The sequence below is a fragment of the Patella vulgata genome, chromosome 1 (genome assembly GCF_932274485.2).
Source record: "Patella vulgata chromosome 1, xgPatVulg1.2, whole genome shotgun sequence".
Taxonomy (NCBI): domain Eukaryota; kingdom Metazoa; phylum Mollusca; class Gastropoda; family Patellidae; genus Patella; species Patella vulgata.
This window is the reverse complement of record NC_065879.2, coordinates 12,105,524-12,126,755: the sequence shown is the minus strand read 5'-3', so window position 1 is coordinate 12,126,755 and position 21,232 is coordinate 12,105,524. Positions and strand designations below refer to the sequence as shown.

The 21,232-nt window shown below is 35.5% G+C and overlaps 1 protein-coding gene across 1 annotated transcript; it reads right to left on the bottom strand.

The window, feature by feature from the left end:
* Positions 1 to 5,064: 5,064 nt before the first annotated feature.
* Positions 5,065 to 21,108, bottom strand: LOC126808669 (uridine-cytidine kinase 2). Its single transcript, XM_050533593.2, has 7 exons — positions 20,792 to 21,108; positions 19,005 to 19,164; positions 17,531 to 17,627; positions 14,545 to 14,687; positions 13,393 to 13,490; positions 9,737 to 9,785; positions 5,065 to 9,243 (listed from the first exon to the last, which is right to left on the bottom strand). Exons 1-7 carry the CDS (start codon positions 20,903 to 20,905, stop codon positions 9,137 to 9,139), a joined length of 768 nt encoding a protein of 255 aa, XP_050389550.1. The 5' UTR covers positions 20,906 to 21,108; the 3' UTR covers positions 5,065 to 9,136.
* Between the last annotated feature and the right edge of the window lie 124 nt (positions 21,109 to 21,232).

Sequence of the window (21,232 nt, the reverse complement as noted above, 5' to 3'; positions counted from 1 at the left end):
ATGAAAGGCCTGGCAAGGGACAATGTATAGTCAATCGGATGGGTTGAAAAACAGAGTTGGAATTTGAAATAACAGTAGGCTGTAGTGCCGCTGTCCAGGCAAAATGTCCCTTATAGCACACTGTATGGTGTATGCCTGTCTTCATTAGTCCAGTCGGTACAGAACAGTAGGATGTTAAACCCCATTTCATTTGCATTACAATGTGTTCAATAATTCACTTGGATACTAAAGAACCCTGTCAAAGAGGTTAGATGTGTTACAGAGACTTGTAACAACCCCGCACCTTCACACAAAAAACGTACAATGTAAGGGAGTTTAAAGTCTTGTAAGCACAACACTTGATAGAAAGGGGTCTAGTTAGACTAGGGGAAGGGTGGGTGTACTCAGCAATTTACAACAGACATACTGCAACTTGGCAGCTAAAAAAGAGGTCCATTGGTTCATCTCTTGTTAAGGAAAGAAGGAATAAGCAAGGACAGGAGTTAAATGGAGGATAGCGAGACATTAAGTTATATTTATAGCACAGCTTTTATGAGTTAACAGTTGAAACATCGAGACCGTAGGTCGAGATGTTAAACCTGTTAACGAATGAAGCTTGCTATAAATGACTTGTAACATTGACACCTGCTCAACATGCTTGTTGTTATTGCACAGAAAACCCAACCCACTTCTCTATATGATTTCTACTAAAACTAGTGTAAACCAGCAAAAGAGTGCAATAACATTGAACATGTCTAGTAATTGCACGGTTAAGCTCCACCCAATCTACTAGAGGGAAAACAATCTGCTTATTCAATGAAAAGAAGGAAAGAAGATTTCCCGTCCATGTAACAAGTAATAATGGTACATAGCAACATCAAAAGATGAAGTCACCTCAACATCACTTTATTAGAGAGAGAGAAATGTCCACTCAACACAAACTAGGTCTTCGGGACTACAAATAGTTCAATTTTATTTCAATAATTCGCCTGCGCGTAGGGGTCTTTTGCAGTGGGAGGAAACCGGAGGACCCAGAGAAAAACCACCAGGTTGGACAGGCGATCCTACTCCTTGTCACGTACAACCAGGGAATCGAAACCATGCCAGTTGACTCAGTGACAGACCTTATGATGGAACGCTCAGGCGCTAACCATTCAGCCATCCAACCCCCCTCACTTAATTGGATTAAAGTAATGATATTTACTAATTTCTATGGTTAATTTTCTAGAAACGGCAGTTTATTGAACTTTATGCTCTACACTACTTCACTTTCCCAATACTCTTCAAAATGCAACTGTCAAGGGATTTAGTAATACAAAAATGGCATCTCATGAAATTCTGACCCAAATTCGCTATAGACACTTCCCTTATCACCCACATTGCTAATGGAATTAACACATACCAAGTTACATGTACTTTTCTACAGCTGTCTTCATACGGGTTTGTTCCGACAGTAACAAAGATGAAATAATCATATTTCGACATTTACAAACATTTAAAATTGCTGTTTATGAAGATTACAGAGCTTTGTCAAGGGGAAGAGACTTCTCACACAGTAATGGGTTTCAAAAAGTCTATATAAAATTCTTATTAATTTAATGATTTTTAAATTTTTAAAATACCAAAAAATAAAATAACAAAAAGAAGAGTAACACAACCAAATACATATTAAGGATTTAAAAAGGATAAATGAAAAATAATTCACATTTTAGAAATGAAATTATACATAAGATTTGAGGTCAAATTCACTCTACTTTTAAATTTCAACATGTTTTCAAATTATAAATCTTTCGAAATTAGAAAATGTGTCATTCTTTAATAATCTGGGTCCTTATTTAAGCAAACTTAAACTAAATTTTTTTTAAGAATTCTGCCTTTTCACTGGAAAAGAGCTAGAATATGTGAAAGGCAGCATTCTTAACATATTTTATATGATCCCCTATTAAGTATTTCATTACAAATTACTTTGCTTTACACACACCCGATTGACATAAAATCTATAAAATAGAATGTAATAAAATATAAAAGAATACCCAGAGAGTCCCATAAACCTTTGTTTCTTTTACCCAACTGACTCACAAATGTAGGTCTCATTTAAAGTCTCTAATTGTCATTTGAGGAATTATTAATTCCTTGCAAACTAGAAATATTGCGATATTTGATTCTCTTTTAAAGAAATATCAGTCTAAACACAAAAAATTACTTAAATTTAGTTCAGAAACAAGTAAAATTGAGTAAAGGGTAGAAACGAGTTAAGGGCTAAAATGAGTTAAGTATAGAAATAAGTTAAAGTGCAGAAATGTAAAAAGAGTTAACTAGTTAAGTGCAGAAATGACCTAAGTGTAATAGAGTTAAATGCATAAAATATTTAAGTTTAGAAAGTAGTTAAGTGTAGAAAAAGAGTGAGTTAAGTGTAGAAAAGAGTTAAATGTAGAAAGTGTAGGAAAGAGTTAAGTGTAGAAAAGAGTTAAGTTTAGAAATGTGTAGAAAACAGTTAAGTGTAGAAATGAGTTAAGTGTAGAAACGAGTTAAGTTAAAGAGTTAAGTGTAGAAACGAGTTAAGTGAGAGAGTTAAGTGTAGAAACGTGATCAGTGTAGAAAAGAGTGAAGTGTACAAAGAGTTACTGGTAAGTGTAGTAAAGTGTAAAAAGAGTTAAGAACTAATACTGATATAAACTATTAAAGCATTTTTCAATATATAAAGATATTTTTTAAGTGTTTTGACACCTAAAAAGTATAAATTTAATTGTATTCATTGTTTTCGGGTTAAATTTTTAGAAATCTTTAAATTGATGTCATATAAACACGTCAATTTCACAACCAATCAGTGAAGACCGACAAATATGAATGAAACGGGAACCATGGAGCTGGCTACTAGTATCCTTATCAATGGTACATAGGGTAATAGATGACCAATGTGAAAGGTCAAGATAATGCCACTAAAGGATTAAATCTAAAACTGGATTTCTTAATATGGTTAGCCCTCTTTGATTTGGGTCAAAAAAAAAGTTATTGTTGATACCATTGAATGTTATGTGTTGGCTTGCAGGATCATAATACGTCTTCATTCAAAATTGTAAGTCTACAAAGCCAATATTGAAATGCAACCAAGGTTAGGTTCGTTTCTATGCAGAGCTGGATTTAAACCTTGGGGGTCATTCAATGTTTGGAGCCTTTTCAAAACAGCAATTTAAAGTATATGCCAAAACTTATTCGCCCGATTGATCGCCCGTATCTAGCATATTATATATTTTCAACCAAAAATTTTACAGCCGAAAATGCAGCATATACTGTCAAGCAAACTATTGATATGAAATCATTGATATGACATGAGCTCAAATTGCCTTCCACTTAAGTCACATGATCGATGTAATTCACTCACAGAGTGGTTTACACTCTCTAGATAATCGCTACGTGTGCTCGTTTGTAAAAAAATTGCTGGTGAATTTTAATCGGCACATTCAGGCGAAAAAATACGCTCACATGTCCCAGGCTTAAGCCAAAAATAAAACTAAAAATGACTTCTGCTTAATCTTTCAAAACAAAACATTAAAGGTCATCGGAAAAGCTTCATAATTCTTTTCAAATAATGCAAGTAATTATGTCAACATATCCTTTCCATAAAGATAACACGATCCCAAATGTCAATGTTACCTGCCACAGGTAAATTTCAGCGTTAGCGATTTCTGTCATTCTCCGTGAGTAGTCGTAACTTTTTTCGCCCATACACAAGCCGTGACCTCATTTTAGTCCTGCTTATAGAAATATAGACAAGAATATGAGCAGAAGGATTAAAATGACGTCACAGATTGTTTATTGGTGGAAAGTTATGACTACTCACAGAGAACAGCAGAAATCTACCTGTTGAAATTTATCTGTGGCAGGAGACATTGACATTCGGGATCATGCTATGTTGACATAATTCCTTGCATTATTTAAAAAATCTATGAAGCTTTTACGGTGACCTTTAAAGAACTTGTCCAATCCCTAATCAAAATAACATATCAGATTTGTCCCAATAGATACTTTATTTTGTCCTAAATCAAAGAGGCTTAGCTCCTATAATACAAGTAACAACATATTTACATTAACAATGCATGGCTTATAGGACCTATATTTCTTTAAAACAATAAATAAAATTTGAAATGCCCAAAAAGTCCTCCAAACAAATTAAAAAGAAATAACATACAGTTTCGCTGGATAATTTACCCAATACTACCTAATAATACATAATAATACCTGATTGCCCTGGAGCAGGTTATCAGCTGGAACACTCAAGAGCAGTACAAATGCATGACTATCATTGCACTACCCATTACCACAACATACTACCTGATTATGATTTCAAACAGACAGAATACATAAATCATTTCAATATCAATGAGTTTATTTCCAGGAATTACAAACAGGTGCGTGGGAAACTGTGAATTTAACTCACTTGTGTTACCGGTAATATCAATATCAATGAGTTTATTCCTAGGACTTAGAAACAGGTGCATGGGAAACTGTGATTTAACTCACTTGTGTTACCGGTAATATCAATATCAATGAGTTTATTCCTAGGACTTAGAAACAGGTGCATGGGAAACTGAATTTAACTCACTTGTGTTACCGGTAATATCAATATCAATGAGTTTATTCCTAGGACTTAGAAACAGGTGCATGGGAAACTGTGAATTAACTCACTTGTGTTACTGGTAATATCAATATCAATGAGTTTATTCCTAGGACTTAGAAACAGGTGCATGGGAAACTGTGAATTTAACTCACTTGTGTTACCGGTAATATCAATATCAATGAGTTTATTCTAGGAATTAGAAACAGGTGTATATGGGGAAACTGTGAATTATCTAACTTGTGTTACCGGTAATATCAATATCAATGAGTTTATTCCTAGGAATTAGAAACAGGTGCATGGGAAACTTGTGCTGCCGGTAATATCAATATCAATATTCCTAGCAATTAGAAAAAGGCATACAGTGAACTGTGAACTAACTCACTTGTGTTACCGGTAATTGAAGCAGTTTTTCACAATTATGAAGTAGTATTTGGAGGTGTTTGGTCCGTATTGGGTAAAACACCCTAACTCATTAATTAACTGAGTATATTAAATAAGTATCAGGCTGAACAATTTTATATACATTAATAAGCATCTTTACACAAGAAAACCTACATTAACTATGGTATGTAAACTGAGTGACTGTCAAATTCTCCTGTCTGTCTAATTTCACTGACCGTCAGTCAAGGCTAGAAAATATGACTGAAACAAGAAGCCTGGTCAGGAGAATCCTAACAATGTTTCTTTAAAAAATATATTAAAAAAGGCCTGTCTAATTTTATACATGTATTTACATATGATTTATTTTTTTTGACAAGAATAATTATAGTCTAATAGTCCATATGTTCAACATTACCAGTTGTCTTCATCTTACTACAAAATACAACCTTGGTAAAAGTAAGAACATTTCACATTTCAATATAGCAAAAGTAACAATGCTTCACATTTCAACATACTTTAGCTGAAGTAAGAACTGTTCACATTTAAAAACACTTTAGCAAAAAGTAAGAACATTTCACATTTCAACATACCAAAGCAAAAGTAAGATTGCTTCACATTTCAACTTACTTTAGCTAAAGTAAGATTGCTTCACATTTCAACATACCATAGCAAAAGTAAGATTGCTTCACATATCAACATATTTTAGCAAAAGTAAGAACAGTTTCACATTTCAACATACTAAAGCAAAAGTAAGATTGCTTCACATTTCAACTTACTTTAGCAAAAGTAAGAACATTTTGCATTTCAACATACTTTAGCAAAAGTAAGAACATTTTGCATTTCAACATATCATAGCAAAAGTAAGGACATTTAGTATTAAACAATATACCATAGCAAATGTAAGAAAAGCTTCACATTTCAACATAACACATACCGGTACTAAAAGTAACACTAAAATTAAACCTGATTTGGTAAGTAAATCGGACTAAAACTTGAAATTTCACATGATCTACATGAATTTATAAAACTATGCAAAACTATATACAATCTATTTAATTAATTAATTATGAATTATTTTGTTTTTGTAAATCCAAACTAAAAAGTATATAAAACATTTCATTTAAATTCAGATGTTACTCAACCTTAATTATCTACTGTGAAAGCTGACAAGATATTTACAGTAATTTCATGAAAATCTAGAAATAAACCATTATAAATCATCTATAAAATGATATGTTATCAATATATCTTGACTTTATTAAGAAAACGAGAGAGAGAGACAGAAATATTGTTTAATGTCTACTCCACGCAAACTTGGTCACCTTGGAACTAACATGGTTCAATTTTATTTCAATAATTTGCTTGAGTGCAGGGGTCTTTAGCAGTGGGAGGAAACTGGAGGGTCCGGAGAAAACATACAAGCGGGGAATCGAAATGACACCATTTGACTGAATGACAGACCTTAAATCGGGACTAACATATGGTTCAATTTTATTTCAATGACTCACTTGCGTGTAGGGGTCTTTAGCAGTGGGAGGAAACCCAGACAAAACCCACAAGGTTAAAAAGGCGACCTTATTTCTTATCACATACAATTAAGAAAGCGCTGGTGCTTTGGTATAAAATTGGTCTAGCTTTATGTTCTCTGTTCATCCAAGTCATGAGTTAAACTTGATTTCACTGAGAAACACAAGAGTATGGAATGGGTTAGGTTTTAACATCTTGTCATTTGAGACTATCATATGGAAACTTTCATCAATTACTATGGTTGCTTGTACAATCAGTTTTATTTTTCATTCGATCCGAACAACCAGGCACATTTTCCTTGTCCGACTTTGACTAGTGAGTTCCAGGTTTCGAAACATGACGGAGGTTATGGGTAAAATATATGCCTCTGAGCACCCACTGTACCCAAAGGTAAACACTGAGTAACATTTTGGGGATTGTTTGGCAGAATGAGTTAACACGTGCACTTTAGCTCATAATGTCTGTCATTGAGTCAGGTGACGTGGTTCCGATCCCACACTTTTACATGACAAAGAGTAGGATGGCATGCCTAACCTCATGGGTTTGCTCCTTGCCCACAAATCACCCTACGCGAAATAAAATTAAACAATATGTAAGTCCCAAAATAACCCAGTTTGTGTTGAGTGGCTGTTAAAACCAATTTTGTTTTCTCCGAGAAACATCTGAATTATTTATGACACAAGATTAAAACACACTTCAAGTATATACATGCATATACACAGGAATTCTGGGAAAGCCCATTGTCTCTCGTCCCGATTCAGTTTTGTCCATATATGCCGGACAAGCCAGTCGACCTAGATTGGAAGAAGTCTAACCGCAAATAGGATAAAACATTCATAGGATAAAACAAATATTTTTCTCCTATTGCCTTTATACATAAGAGATATTAGTTATATTATAGATAAGACTATTTTTAATAACCAAATCTGCTGTTTAGATTGATTTAAACATTCTAATGATGTCAATAAATTAATTTGCCAAGCTTATGTGCGGTATAGTCATAGTTTTAAAGTGGATGCCATGCTGAACACACTGATGAAAAGGGAGTATTTTGTATTTTACCCTTGCTATACCGACATCGAGGTTAACGGATTATCTTGGATCTAGTGTATACGTGCATTTATACGAGGTAATTCTTAACAAATGTCTGGAATATACTTGTTTTATGAATTCGATCAAAGAAAGAGAAAGAGTAATATTTTACTGGGAATAGATTTTTACATCATAAGTCTGAATTAAAAAGAAAATTTCATGCTGTCTGAGACCAAGAGACAATGGGTCGGGTTTCCAGAAATATAGTTTTAATAATACATAAATGTGAAAAAAACAACAATTTTCCCTAAAAACCCGATACACACTAATATGAACAGTCTATAAAAACACTATTTACATGACGTGTTTAAAATCGTAGTCTGACAATTTCGCAGCTTTGGTTTAACATTGAAATATAAAATAAAATGTGCAATAACTTTCTAGGGCAGCTCATTTTTCCGTCCGTAACAGGGGTGTTTCAATTACAGAAATGAACACAATACATTGATGGTTTACTTAACAAGGAGACAATAAAAATAGAGGGCATTTAAAACAAGAACAGAAAAATATGTGCTACCGACAAAAACAATCTGATTAAAATACAGATCTATACTTCGTTTCGGTTTTTTATACTTTCGATGGCCTACACTACATGAAGATCTGACAAGTTATAGCGATAGGTCATGTCAGGGGTCAAAAGACTGACTTATGACCCTATGATGTCAGACATTTGATTAACCAATCAGCATTGATGTTACTAGTGGATTACCCACAGTTCTGTGCAAAACATGCCTAAAGCTCGCCGTAACAGACTGTTTCATTGGCTTATCCCTGACACCATTCAGAACACGAGTTAAATAACAACTCTTCCAGATCCAAGTGTAGTAGAGACAAGTTAAACGAAATTTTGTACTATAAAATCAAAACGAAATAGGATCTGTGTTTTAACCAGATTGCGACAAAAAAAAAACTTCAAATCTTTTCCATGAGCAGTCTTGGTCCTTGTTCAAAACAAAACAAAAAGATATCAGAAAGTAAAAATGATTACTGCATAATTTTCTACTGTAAAAATCACAATATAATCAACAGAATACTTTGAAGCTTTTTCTGTTAAATTCTGTCTTTGGTTTATTGTTGACTTGAGATATTCGTCCCAGTATATATGTCACCACTAAATTTTGAAATAGTTGTAGATCAATACTAAGTATATGAGGAAATGAATGGATCTAAATATCTGTTTAACAGATTATTCTGTCCATTATGAGACTAACACAGTAATTTTGGTTACATATCCAATGTCAAGATGAGAATTTTGTTAGAAAAATAGCCTCTTCTTATAAGGGATCTTTTACATCCACAAATAATTTGGAGAATTTGGCCTGAACAGCAGCCTCTCTGTCTTTTTTAATACTATTAGTACACAAAAAATATTTATTATATAGTGGACCTTGTTTTCTTTTCCATTCCAAATAAATCTTTTATGAATGTTTAATTTCTGTATGCAGGGTAAAGCAAGGTCCTAATAAATTCTATTTTCCAGTACGGAAATTGGTAGTTGATAATACTTTCATGAAATAAACCAATATTTTTCATCACTGGTTAGTGTGGTCTACCAACGAACGAATCAGAGTTGTGCCTTGTTCTCTTGTTAGTTTTGGTTGGTCGTAATAATTCTTGAATATGTTGAACAATCAGATCGATAGCAACTACAAAGAAAGAAAAATTCTTTAAATGTCGTGAAATAAAATGAATATGAAATATAATAAGCAGTGGGATGGCAGAACAACAGGATAGGCCTACCCTTGTTTTAAATTTCAACTGTCAAGGGGGGTTTAATGAGTGAGCATTGGATCATTAGGTTTGTCATTGAGTCAAGTGGCGTAGTTTCGATTCCCCAATTCTACGGGACAAGGAGTAAGGTTGCCTGTCCAATAAAATTGAATCGTCTTGTTAGCTCCACAGGTACCACCCCGGACAAGCGAAGCCCAGACTTGAAAATACGGAAGGTTTTTCTTGGTCCACAGCAGTATTTTCAACAGGGAAGCGTGGCTCGTACAAAGAAAATCATTGAGACCATACAATGTTTCACAGGCAAGCTTACTGCTTGTCATATTGCAAGAATCATATAAAATTAGGAAGCAAACTACGTTTTTTTTCTTCTGAAGTTGTTTTTCTAAATTAGCTATTCCATAAAACTACCTGTATTATCTGCTCCTCTAGGTATAATAACATCAGCATATTTCTTGGTCTGAAGAAAAAAAAATATTCACATCAGTTAGCATTCAAAATAGATTATAGGTAGAATTCTTATAGTCAATACAATGAAGGCTGAAGGAAGTTATCTCCCATGTAACTAGACTTTCCTGATTGTATCTCATCACCATGTCACTTAAAGAAGCACACTGATCAGCAGTAAATATTTGCTATTTCGCTACAATCACTGAGAGAGATGACATTGATGCAGGTTAATTAGCTCACAATATTAACTTTTTTCCTTCTGCAAATTTAATTCTTGAACATTTTTTGAAGTATTAGGAAAACAAGCCAACAGTGAGGCTGATGTCCCCCGCCAAAATAGGAAAATAATTAGAGGACACATATAAATTTATCACAAATTATCTTTTACAAAGTATTGAACAATCAAACAGTATATCTTTACTTATAGTCTAACAATCAAAGTAGGAGAGTTATTGTTTTCCAAAGTCTCGACCAATCAAATTGCGTATCGCTCTGCTTACCCTGAGCAGAAAATGCTCATTATCAAACTTAGTCAAGGTATTACTGTAATGAAACTATACACCAAGTTTCATCAATCTCACTTAATTAGAACTAAAGTTATCGTGTCCCAAAGCATCAACCAATCAAATTGCTTATCTCTGCTTACCCTAAGCGGAAAATGCTCATCTTCGAACTCCATCAAGGCATTGACCTAATCAACACATACACCAAGTTTGAACATTCTAGCTCAATTAGGAAGAGAGTTATCGTGCCCCAAAGTATCAACCAATCAAATTGCTTATCTCTGCTTACCCTAAGCGGAAGATGCTCATCTTCGAACTCCATCAAGGCATTGACCTAATAAACACATACACCAAGTTTGAACATTCTAGCTCAATTAAAAGTTATCGTGTCCCAAAGCATCAACCAATCAAATTGCTTATCTCTGCTTACCCTAAGCGGAAAATGCTCATCTTCGAACTCCATCAAGGCATTGACCTAATCAACACATACACCAAGTTTGAACATTCTAGCCCAATTAGGAAGAGAGTTATCGTGTCCCAAAGCATCAACCAATCAAATTGCTTATCTCTGCTTACCCTAAGCGGATAATGCTCATCTTCGAACTTCATCAAGGCATTGACCTAATAAACACATACACCAAGTTTGAATATTCTAGCTCAATTAGGAAGAGAGTTATTGTGTCCCAAAAAGTGTGACGGACAGACAGACGGACAGACGGACGGACAGACGGACAGACAGACAAACAGACAGACGGACAGACAGACGGACGAACCCATTTTAATAGTCCCCTGCTTTCTTCGAAAGGCGGGGGACAATAAAAAAAGGTGTGTGAAGTATATCTAGATAAAACCAGCGGCTGCCAGGCAGGATACGCCCACATTTTCGAGAGATGGATAGAGAACAAGCTAACAAGAAAGTGATTTTTCCTACAATCAAGGGCCATAATTCAGGAAATTACAATTCGATATGCGTGAATATCGAAAGGAACCGAGATCTTTGGGTTATAAACTTACATTTCAAGTTTCAACAAAATCGGATAAAAATTGTGACCTCTATAGGGTCCACAACCTTGATATACTTTACCATATTTGAGAAAGAACGGCAGCCATTTTGTCTGTCAATTTTGGGCCGATTTTTTTAAATTGGATAAAAATGAGGACCTCTATAGGGTCTACAAGCTAAAAACGCGATTTTTCGTACAATCAGGGGCCATAATTCAGGAAGTTACGGTCCGATATGCGCGAATATCGAAAGGAACAAAGATTTTTGGGTTATAAACTTACATTTCAAGTTTCAACAAAATCAGATAAAAATTGTGACCTCTATAGTGACCACCACCTTTATATACTGTACTTTTACGCTATTTGAGAACGAACGGCGGCCATTTTGTCTGTCAATTTTGGGCCGATTTTCACGAAATTCGAACTTAGCAGTCCTTACGGTGTAACGGTGATATAATAATACGTTTTTTAAATCGGATAAAAATTATGACCTCTATAGGGTCCACAAGCTAAAAACGCGATTTTTGGTACAATCAGGGGCCATAATTCAGGAAGTTACGGTCCGATATGTGCGAATATCGAAAGGAACCGAGATCTTTGGATTATCAACTTAGATTTCAAGTTTCAATAAAATCAGATAAAAATTGTGACCTCTATAGTGTCCACAACCTTGATATACCATATTTTTACGCTATTTGAGAACAAACGGCGGCCATTTTGTCTGTCAATTTCAGGCCGATTTTCACGAAATTCGAACTCAGCCTTCCTTAGGGTGTAACGGTGATATAATTGAACGTTTTTTTTAAATCGGATAAAAATTATGACCTCTATAGGGTCCACAAGCTAAAAACACGATTTTTGGTACAATCAGGGGCCATAATTCAGGAAGTTACGGTCCGATATGCGCGAATATTGAAAGGAGCCGAGATCTTTGGATTATCAACTTAGATTTCAAGTTTCAACAAAATCGGATAAAAATTGTGACCTCTATAGTGTCCACAACCTTGATATACCATATTTTTACGCTATTTGAAAACGAACGGCGGCCATTTTGTCTGTCAATTTCGGGCCGATTTTCACAAAATTCGAACTCAGCCATCCTTAGGGTGTAACGGTGATATAATTAAACGGTTTTTTAAACCGGATAAAAATTATGACCTCTATAGGGTCCACAAGCTAAAAACACGATTTTTGGTACAATCAGGGGCCATAATTCAGGAAGTTACGGTCCGATATGCGCGAATATCGAAAGGAACGGAGATCTTTGGATTATCAACTTAGATTTCAAGTTTCAACAAAATCGGATAAAAATTGTGACCTCTATAGTGTCCACAACCTTGATATACCATATTTTTACACTATTTGAGAACAGACGGCGGCCATTTTGTCTGACAATTTCGGGCCGATTTTCACAAAATTCGAACTCAGCCATCCTTAGGGTGTAACGGTGATATAATTAAACGGTTTTTTAAATCGAATAAAAATTATGACCTCTAGAGGGTCCACAAGCTAAAAACACGATTTTTGGTACAATCAGGGGCCATAATTCAGGAAGTTACGGTCCGATATGCGCGAATATCGAAAGGAACCGAGATCTTTGGATTATCAACTTAGATTTCAAGTTTCAACAAAATCGGATAAAAATTGTGTCCACAAGCTAAAAACGTGATTTTTCGTACAAACAGGGGCCATAATCCATGAAGTTTCAATCCGATACATGCCAATATCGAAATGAACCGAGATCTTTTGGAGATAAACCTATATTTCAAGTTTCGTCAAAATCGGATAAGAATTGTGACCTGTAGAGTGTCCACAAACAAACTGTGGACATCCGGACGGACAGGGGTGACGGCATAATACGTCCACATGAAAATGTGGGCATATAAAAAACATTTCCTATTTAGTGTAAATGGGTATATAAAATGAGTTACTAGGTTAAAGAAATATCTGCAATAGACAGATTTAGTTCTTGAATAATGCATCCTTAAGCATAAAATTATTCACATTATTAATTAGGCAAATGTAATGTTATTATGAATATGGTCCTGTAAAACATTATTTATAGTAATTCTTTTGTTGGCCTTGAAATATGACATTTTAATTCTTACTTACAGGTAGACAGAATTCTTCAAATGCAGGTTTTACAAGAGTAGTGTATTGATGTAGAATTTTCTCTAGAGTTCTTCCCCTTTCCTTTATATCTCTTAACACTGAAAGGAAATTGATAGATCAGCCATATAGTGAGAGAGAGAGAGAGAGAGAGAGAGAGAGAGGTCATTTCAGGACTAACACATGGGAGGAAACCGGAGGACCCGGAGAAAACCCACAAGGTTGGACAGGCGACCCTACTCCTTGTCAAGTACAACCGGGGAATCGAAACCCCGCTAGTTGACTCAATGACAGACCGTATGATACAGTGCGCAGGTGCTAACCATTCAGTCACCCAACCCCCCCTAGCCATATCGTAGTAGACAAAGTTGTCATACATCAAACATCTTTTGTAATAATATTGCTAGAATTTTTGCTCTTGAAATAAGATGCCTTTATATTTCATTAATTAATATCTTTGGTAAGTTAGTAATTTCAAACATATTCACATATATAGTGTGCACTAAATCAACTTAGTCTGTAATTGACAGTTGACATATAAAAAAGAGCTCTTTATCGAAAACATATGTCACTCATTTACCACCAGAATTACACGTGAGTGGAATTATTCTAATTGCATCATTTGATTTAAAGTAACCCATCATTTTGTTAATAACACAAGTTCAGGGCTATGATCACGCGTTATTGTGCATGATATTCATTTACCTTTAAAAGAAACCGGGGAACCCTGTAAGTCAGACTTCTATTAGGTTCCAGAGGGCTTACATCTGAGTTCCTAGACAGCCGCGAGGCTGGCTAGGGTAGAGAAATGGTTTTAACTAGTATTGTTATCTATTATGCTTGTATACCTGCATTCAGTTATATGCTATATAAAATGTAGAAGCGAACTATGCATTATTATTCCTGGTAAGACAAACGTCTTAAGAAACTGGAAGAAGTAAATACACAACGTGAAGCAGAAGTAAAGACAGCTAGAGACAAATTCTAGACGATCACAAGGCTACAGAAATATGTAGTAAGAAAAGATGCATGGGTCGTATGTAGGATGTGGCGACCGGTTTCCCATAGACGCTCTCCACGTCAGACAGAAGGCTCATGGTGCTACATATTACTTCTTTGATAGGCATTTAGTAACTATGGTAACAATGATCTTACCTCTCCGGGATAATCTGGTATCAGGGTCTGTATCTACAAATAATTTCATGTGGAACATTTCACGTAATTCTTTAAAATAAAAGACTAGAATTCCCTCAAATAATACAACATCAACAGGATAGATCTTCATACCATTGTCCTTCCTGCAAAAACATTATTATAAAATTAATCACTTCAATTCAGAGACATCATTTCTTAATTCCTTAAAAATACATTATGTAAGATTTAGATAAAGAGCTGGCCATTCTTACTATAATAGTTCGAAAATAGATACTGCAAAATTAATTTATTGAAAATTTCATTGAAATTACTCCATCGAAGATATTAGCTTTTGAAGGTTTGACAAGATGTGTGCATTAATTGCAACCCCCGCACTGGTTGTTCGAAGCTTAGCCTCGCTTCACCATTTTTAGATTAAATCAAAATATGGCTGAACCGTTCTAATCGACTTAATATCGGAGATATCTGATGACATCGAGAGTTGATTGTGGTCTTGTCATGTTAATAAAAGTTTAATAAATAGTTAACATAACATTTCAGGCCTTAAGAAAGACCTGCAATAGGCAGATTTAGCTCATGCATAATGTATGTTTAACTGTTAAAATTGTGTATCTAAGGATAGCGACTATACTTAAGATAAGAGTTGTTTCATTCAAAAATATCTATTTAAATTTCCAAGTCACTTGTACAATTCAAAAGAATGCAGTTACTTCCACAAGTTTCAGACAAGTTGTTGAGACTATGTCTTCACATTTTCATATTTAACCTTCAAACTTATAATTAAACATGATTTTATCTTGGATATTAAGTGGAATCTGGGACTGCCCTTTAATAAGATAGAAATAAACAATGGTTCATATCTGAATACCTGGGCACACAATGGATTATTTGTCAGCCTGGCAGATTGTTCCTGACAATTTATTGGTTAATATGCATTACTGACAGATAATCCATTGCTGATAAAATGCATTGACGTGATACAATCTACTGATAAGTCAAATACACGCTTTTATATAGAGATTATTTGTTTTAGTCTTCAAAGGATGTTCAGGGACAGATTTTCCGGCGTGGTTCTCCCTTGTCAGTGATGCAGGACGGAGGGGCTGACAAGGAAAGCTGTCTAGTCGTTCGGATGGGACGAAAAACCGAGGTCCCGTGTACACATTGGCGTGCACGTAAAAGATCCCTTGACAGTTGGAATTCGATATAAGAGTAGGCCGTAGTGCCGCTGTCCGGGCAAAATTTCCCTCATAGCACACTGTATGGCGTATGCCCGTCTTCATTAGCCCAGGTTAGGAGCAGAACAGTAGGACGTTAAACTCCATTTCATTTCATTTCATTTCATGTTCAGGGATGTGCCCACACCGGGCAATTTACAATTAATTACTGTAAATTAATTTGCAGTACATGTATATTGTAAACTATAGTAAGTAATAATAACTATAATGGTATATAAAATACCACTTACATTAGTTTTGTTTAGCATATCTACAATAAATAAATTTTGAAAACTTTATTTTTATGTACCGGTACAAAAGAATGCTGTGGTACCGTCGCAGTTCAATTCTGCTACTCCCTGTCAGAGTCTCTGTATCATTGATGAAAATTAAGTGAATTTGGTAAAAATTTGAATATACAGTGGACTCTGTCACATCCGACATTGTACGAGATCGTTACAATATTTCGGATCACACAGCGTGTCGGAATACCGAGCTTTCTCCAAAACCGGAAATACTGTAACTTCGAAAACCGGAAGTATTTTTATATTGTAGCTTCGAATCACCAGAATGCTATTCCCTTTAAAAATGATAAACCTTTCTGTACTTTCAAAATTTTATTACATTAAATAATTAACAATAACAATATATGTGTACAATATATTTAAACTTCTGTTTAAATTCATCTTTACGCTTTAATATGTCTGACACTGTAGCTCGGACAATTGAATACTTAACGGCTAATTCCTTTAGCGCAGGTCGTGGAACTTCCTCAAAATCTGCTATAAGTTGCCGCTTACATCTAATGTCAAATCTGTTCGGGCACGCTTTGCAGGACGTTCAGACATTTTGAATACAATAATGTATAATGATTCTTCAATCGCGGCAATTTTTATATAATGTCGCGGTATTTGACATGTGTGACTAAAATCAAATACCAAGCGCACTCTTACAAGAGATTATAAATTGTAAAATAATCAACAAAGAATTTATAATATCATCAAAGTAATCAACACAGACCGGCGCTTGCGAGTTTTAATCTCACCGATAATTGATTGGTGATTGCTTGTTAATCTTTTCTGGCTTCACACCCATTGAGTTTTAATCTCACCGATAATTGGATGCTTCACACCCACCGTTTGAAGTACGGATTATACGGTGTCGATTCAATGGAAATTATGTGACGGGACGGCTGATTAATGTCGGAATCTGGAACATACAAAATCCGGATTTACCAGCAATTTTTTGGCTGAAGTAATAAGGAAATAAATCGGGACATGAAAATCATGTCGGATGTCACAGCAATCCGGAGTGATCGGACATCGGATGTGACAGAGTCCACTGTATAAATGGAAATTTGGTTTGCACTGAAGCAAATACAAAACGCAGCAGATGCTCTGAAAATACACCAAGAAGGGTTGAATTTTTATAAAAGACCACGCCCCCCCCCCCTCCAAAAACATTTTTTGCCTCGCTCCGCTCCGAAGCTATTTTTTCCACCACTCAGCAAATCCTTGGGCACATCCCTGGATGTTGCTATATATAAATAAACCTATCACTGTATAGGTGCTTGAATAAACATCCCTGTGTAATCTTGAAAGCAATTGGATATTCTGGTGACTGACAAGCATTCGCCAACAAATGTTTGTGACAAGAAATCTGTAACAAGAAATTGGTATGATGTACACTCAATGTTTTTGTCTGACAAATCAGATTGTTTGCGCCAAAAAATATTTTGTGCATCCAGGCATTAACATAAATCAAATTACCTGCAGTTGTGAACATAATCATATTCTGGTATTTCAACGATTTTACCAGCAGCAATATCTTTCAGCGCCTGTGCCATCGCATCAAAATCAAATGCCTCTACAACAAGAAAAAAAATATTAAAGGGGCATTAGGTAAGATTAGATAAAGAGCTGACAGTTCTCGCTATAATAGTTAAAAAATAGATAATGAAAAGAGAATATGCTCAAAATTTCAGTCAAATTGCTTCACTCTAAACCTACATATTAGTGATTCAATTTTAGGGTAGCCTCGATCGTCTTTACTATCGTTGTTATGACAATAAACAACATCTTGATTATCCATTTCTACGGTTATTTCATCTATCACAAAACTTTTTCAAAGCCATTAAATATCGCAAGCTAACAATGGCATCAAGAGTTGATTATGGTCTGGATAAGTTAATTAATGTCTAATTTATAACATTTATAACATTTCGGGACTAAAGAAATATCTGCTATAGGCAGATTTAGCACTTGCATAATGCATCTTTAATACTTCATTCTTGAACCCCTTAGCACCTGGAGTACCCAAAAGTACTGCTCCATTTAACAGCACCTCATACTGTTCAGTCATGTAAGTAATTGTAAATTAATTTAGGACCCTGGAGCGCATATCATTTCTGTGACTCAGGAGGTTTAAAATGTTTCAATGGCATTTAGTAATTGAACTGGAATATCCAGGTTACAATTCTATGGAATACAATTACTGCTTATTACTGACATTTTGTCTAGGTTTCTCTAGTCATTATCAAACAATAATGACCAGAGAAGCCTATTCGATGATAATGACTAGAGAAGCCTAGTCGAAACGTCGCTCAGTATAAGCAGTAATTGTATTTCATAGAATATCAGAAGGTTTTTTGAGCAGTAGTTTCAGTGGGCGAAAAATAAGGGTCCATAAACCTGGATGTTACGATCTGGCAAGTGACAGTATTGAAAGGAACCAAGATCACTGGGTTATAAACTAAACATACATTTTAAGTTTCATCAAAATCGAATAATAATTGTGACCTCTAGAGGGTTCCACAAGCTTAATACATGATTTTCTGTAAAATCATGGGCTATAATCCACAAAGGTATGGTCTCATACATGCCAATATCAAAAGGAACCAAGATCTTTGGGATATAAACATATATTTCAAGATCGGCCAAAATCGGATAAAAATTGTGACCTGTAGAGTGTCCACAAACAAGATGTTTGCGGACCGGGATGGCAACAATATAAGTCCACATGAAAATGTGGGCGTATAAAAATAGAAAGAATGGAATGTAATGGGTTTATTTTAATGTGTCGTCAACTCAAAACAGGTGACTTATTTCCAGGTTTACATCAGTCCACCTGTCACCAACAATTATGTGTATAAATTACAAATGTATACACAACAACAAACAGGGATTAGGGTTACCATTACTGAATGGAAAATTGGGTAGGTTTATAATCTGAAATCACTCATACCTGGATGATCAAAATTAAATTCTCCTCGTTTAGCTCGGACATCTTGTTCCGGTGTGAGGTTTTTATAGAAAGCATCTTGACTGATAATAACCACCTGTCTTTGTCTGTGATCCACTCCGGCCTGACCCAACTGATCCATAATTTTCGCACATACTGATGACTAAAATAAAATTTTATTACATTAAAAGTAAACATATAAAGGATACACAGCTATTTTCATTTGTTGAGGGTTACAATCCTGGTACAAATTGACGCCTTCTGCCAGTTTGAGAGAGAGAAATGGTGTTTAACGTCAACTCGACACAATCTAGGCCATTTCGGGATGAACATACGGTTGGACAATGGACCCCACTACTTGTCAAGTATAAGCAGTGAACCGAAACCACTTGACTCAAGACAGACATTACCTATAATACAGGCCTACATGCATGCCGAATTGTCCGATTTCGATATGTAACTGTCATTACTGACTCCCGTCTCGTCTATGGAAGCAACATATCAGTGAATGGGATCTATCAGTGGCTGGATTATTCAGTCTCAGTGTAAACAAGTGTGAGTATATTCTTCAAAAATGTCACAACCATGACTGACCAAATATGGATGTCTTTTTTTACACCAGTTCGTGTCTAAGTGAGTAAGACGTTTGCTCGCTAACCTGCCAGAGGTCCCAGGTTCGATCCCAGCATTGGCTGAGAAAGTTCATAGGGATTTTCCAGCGTGGTTCCACCTTGTCAGTGGTGCAGGATAGAAGGCCTGGCAAGGGACAACGTATAGTCATTCAGATGGGACAAAAAAAAACCTGAGGTCACGTGACCTACACACTGGCATGCACATAAAAGATCCCTTGACAGTTGAAATTCGATATAATAGTAGGCCGCCGCTGTCCGGCAAAATTTCTCTCATAGCAGACTGTATGATGTGTATGCCCGTTTTCGTTAGCCCAGCCGGAGATGGAGCAGGATAAACCCTAGTTACTATACTTGTAACGTTAAACTGTGTGTTTAACGTTACAATTGATACAGTCTAAGAATCCTTACGCAAGTTCAAATAGGTTCAAACGCACAATTGTCAACACATATCATTACAGTTTGTATTGGAATAAATAATTCTATGACAAATAGTGAAGACTGGACCACTAAAATAGTTACCGAACAGTTTTTCTTTGTGGTTATGCGTTCTACATTTGCATAGCGATGTTTCTTGTAATGATGTATTACACACAAGCCGCCATGACACCAGCCAGTTGAAATTTCGCGTAGCAGTTGGGTTTCATCAAATCATATAATTATGCGGTAAGGCTTCACCTTTATTTCAATAGGAATTGATTTATTACATGTTAAGTTAGGTGCAGTACTGTTTTGGGTCAGTTTATGTGTAAATTAACTTGCGCAAAGGAACTCTGTAGGACGAGATACTACTGTGGCTGGAGTAAGGCGGAAGACATCAGTAGTGGAACCATTTCTAGATAAACCCCATTTCATTTCATTTCATTTGAAAAAAAATGACGGTACTAGTCGGTAGACCTAGCTATTAAAAAAACTAGTTCAGGTAAAGATCTGACAATTCAGATTGAATAAATGTTAAAACGTTTTGCAGTGTTCAAGATCTAGCCTACTGAAGTGACTGTGACAATATTATGTGATCACTTCCATGAACACTAGTGATCGTTTGACACAAAAAAAAAAGTGTAAACAAAATAATGCAAAATGTGAAAAAAGAGAATTGTCTGTTTCTTCACAATATAAGTAATGTAAACCAAAAATTGCATAAAAATATAAAACACAGACCTTTCCAGAAGCCGTTCCCCCAGCAACGCCGATTAAAAACGGCTTGGGGATTCTGTCCAAACCATTTAGACGAGGACTACTCCGTTCACTTGGTTCATTTCGGCTTGACGCCATTTTCTTGTTTACTCTGTGGGGCACGGCTCTGTTATTTGAATAGTTTCGTAAAAAATGTAAAATTGTCTCTCCCGATCAAATAAATTTATCGACGAAAAATGTACGAGGCTCGGTGTTTGCGTTGTCTTCAAGGGCACTTCTAGTTTGGGTAGTTTACGGAAGCCCAGCCACAACGGTCAGATCTAATTATTAAGAACACCTGCAGATTAGCCAGAAATAACCGGTGTTGATTATGGAGAACAACAAGCACCAAAAAGGCAGATCTAAGATTATACCAAATCGGTGAATACTTATTCAGACTCCGTGTGCTATAGCTTATAACCTAAA

Coding starts and splice junctions, on each gene's coding strand:
- LOC126808669 (XM_050533593.2), bottom strand. CDS start 20,905: ATGGCGTCAAGCCGAAATGAACCAAGTGAACGGAGTAGTCCTCGTCTA. Junction 17,628..19,004: donor ATTTAATTTTGATCATCCAG/GTATGAGTGATT, acceptor TTCTTGTTGTAG/AGGCATTTGATTTTGATGCG. Junction 9,786..13,392: donor TTGAAGAATTCTGTCTACCT/GTAAGTAAGAAT, acceptor TTTTTTCTTCAG/ACCAAGAAATATGCTGATGT.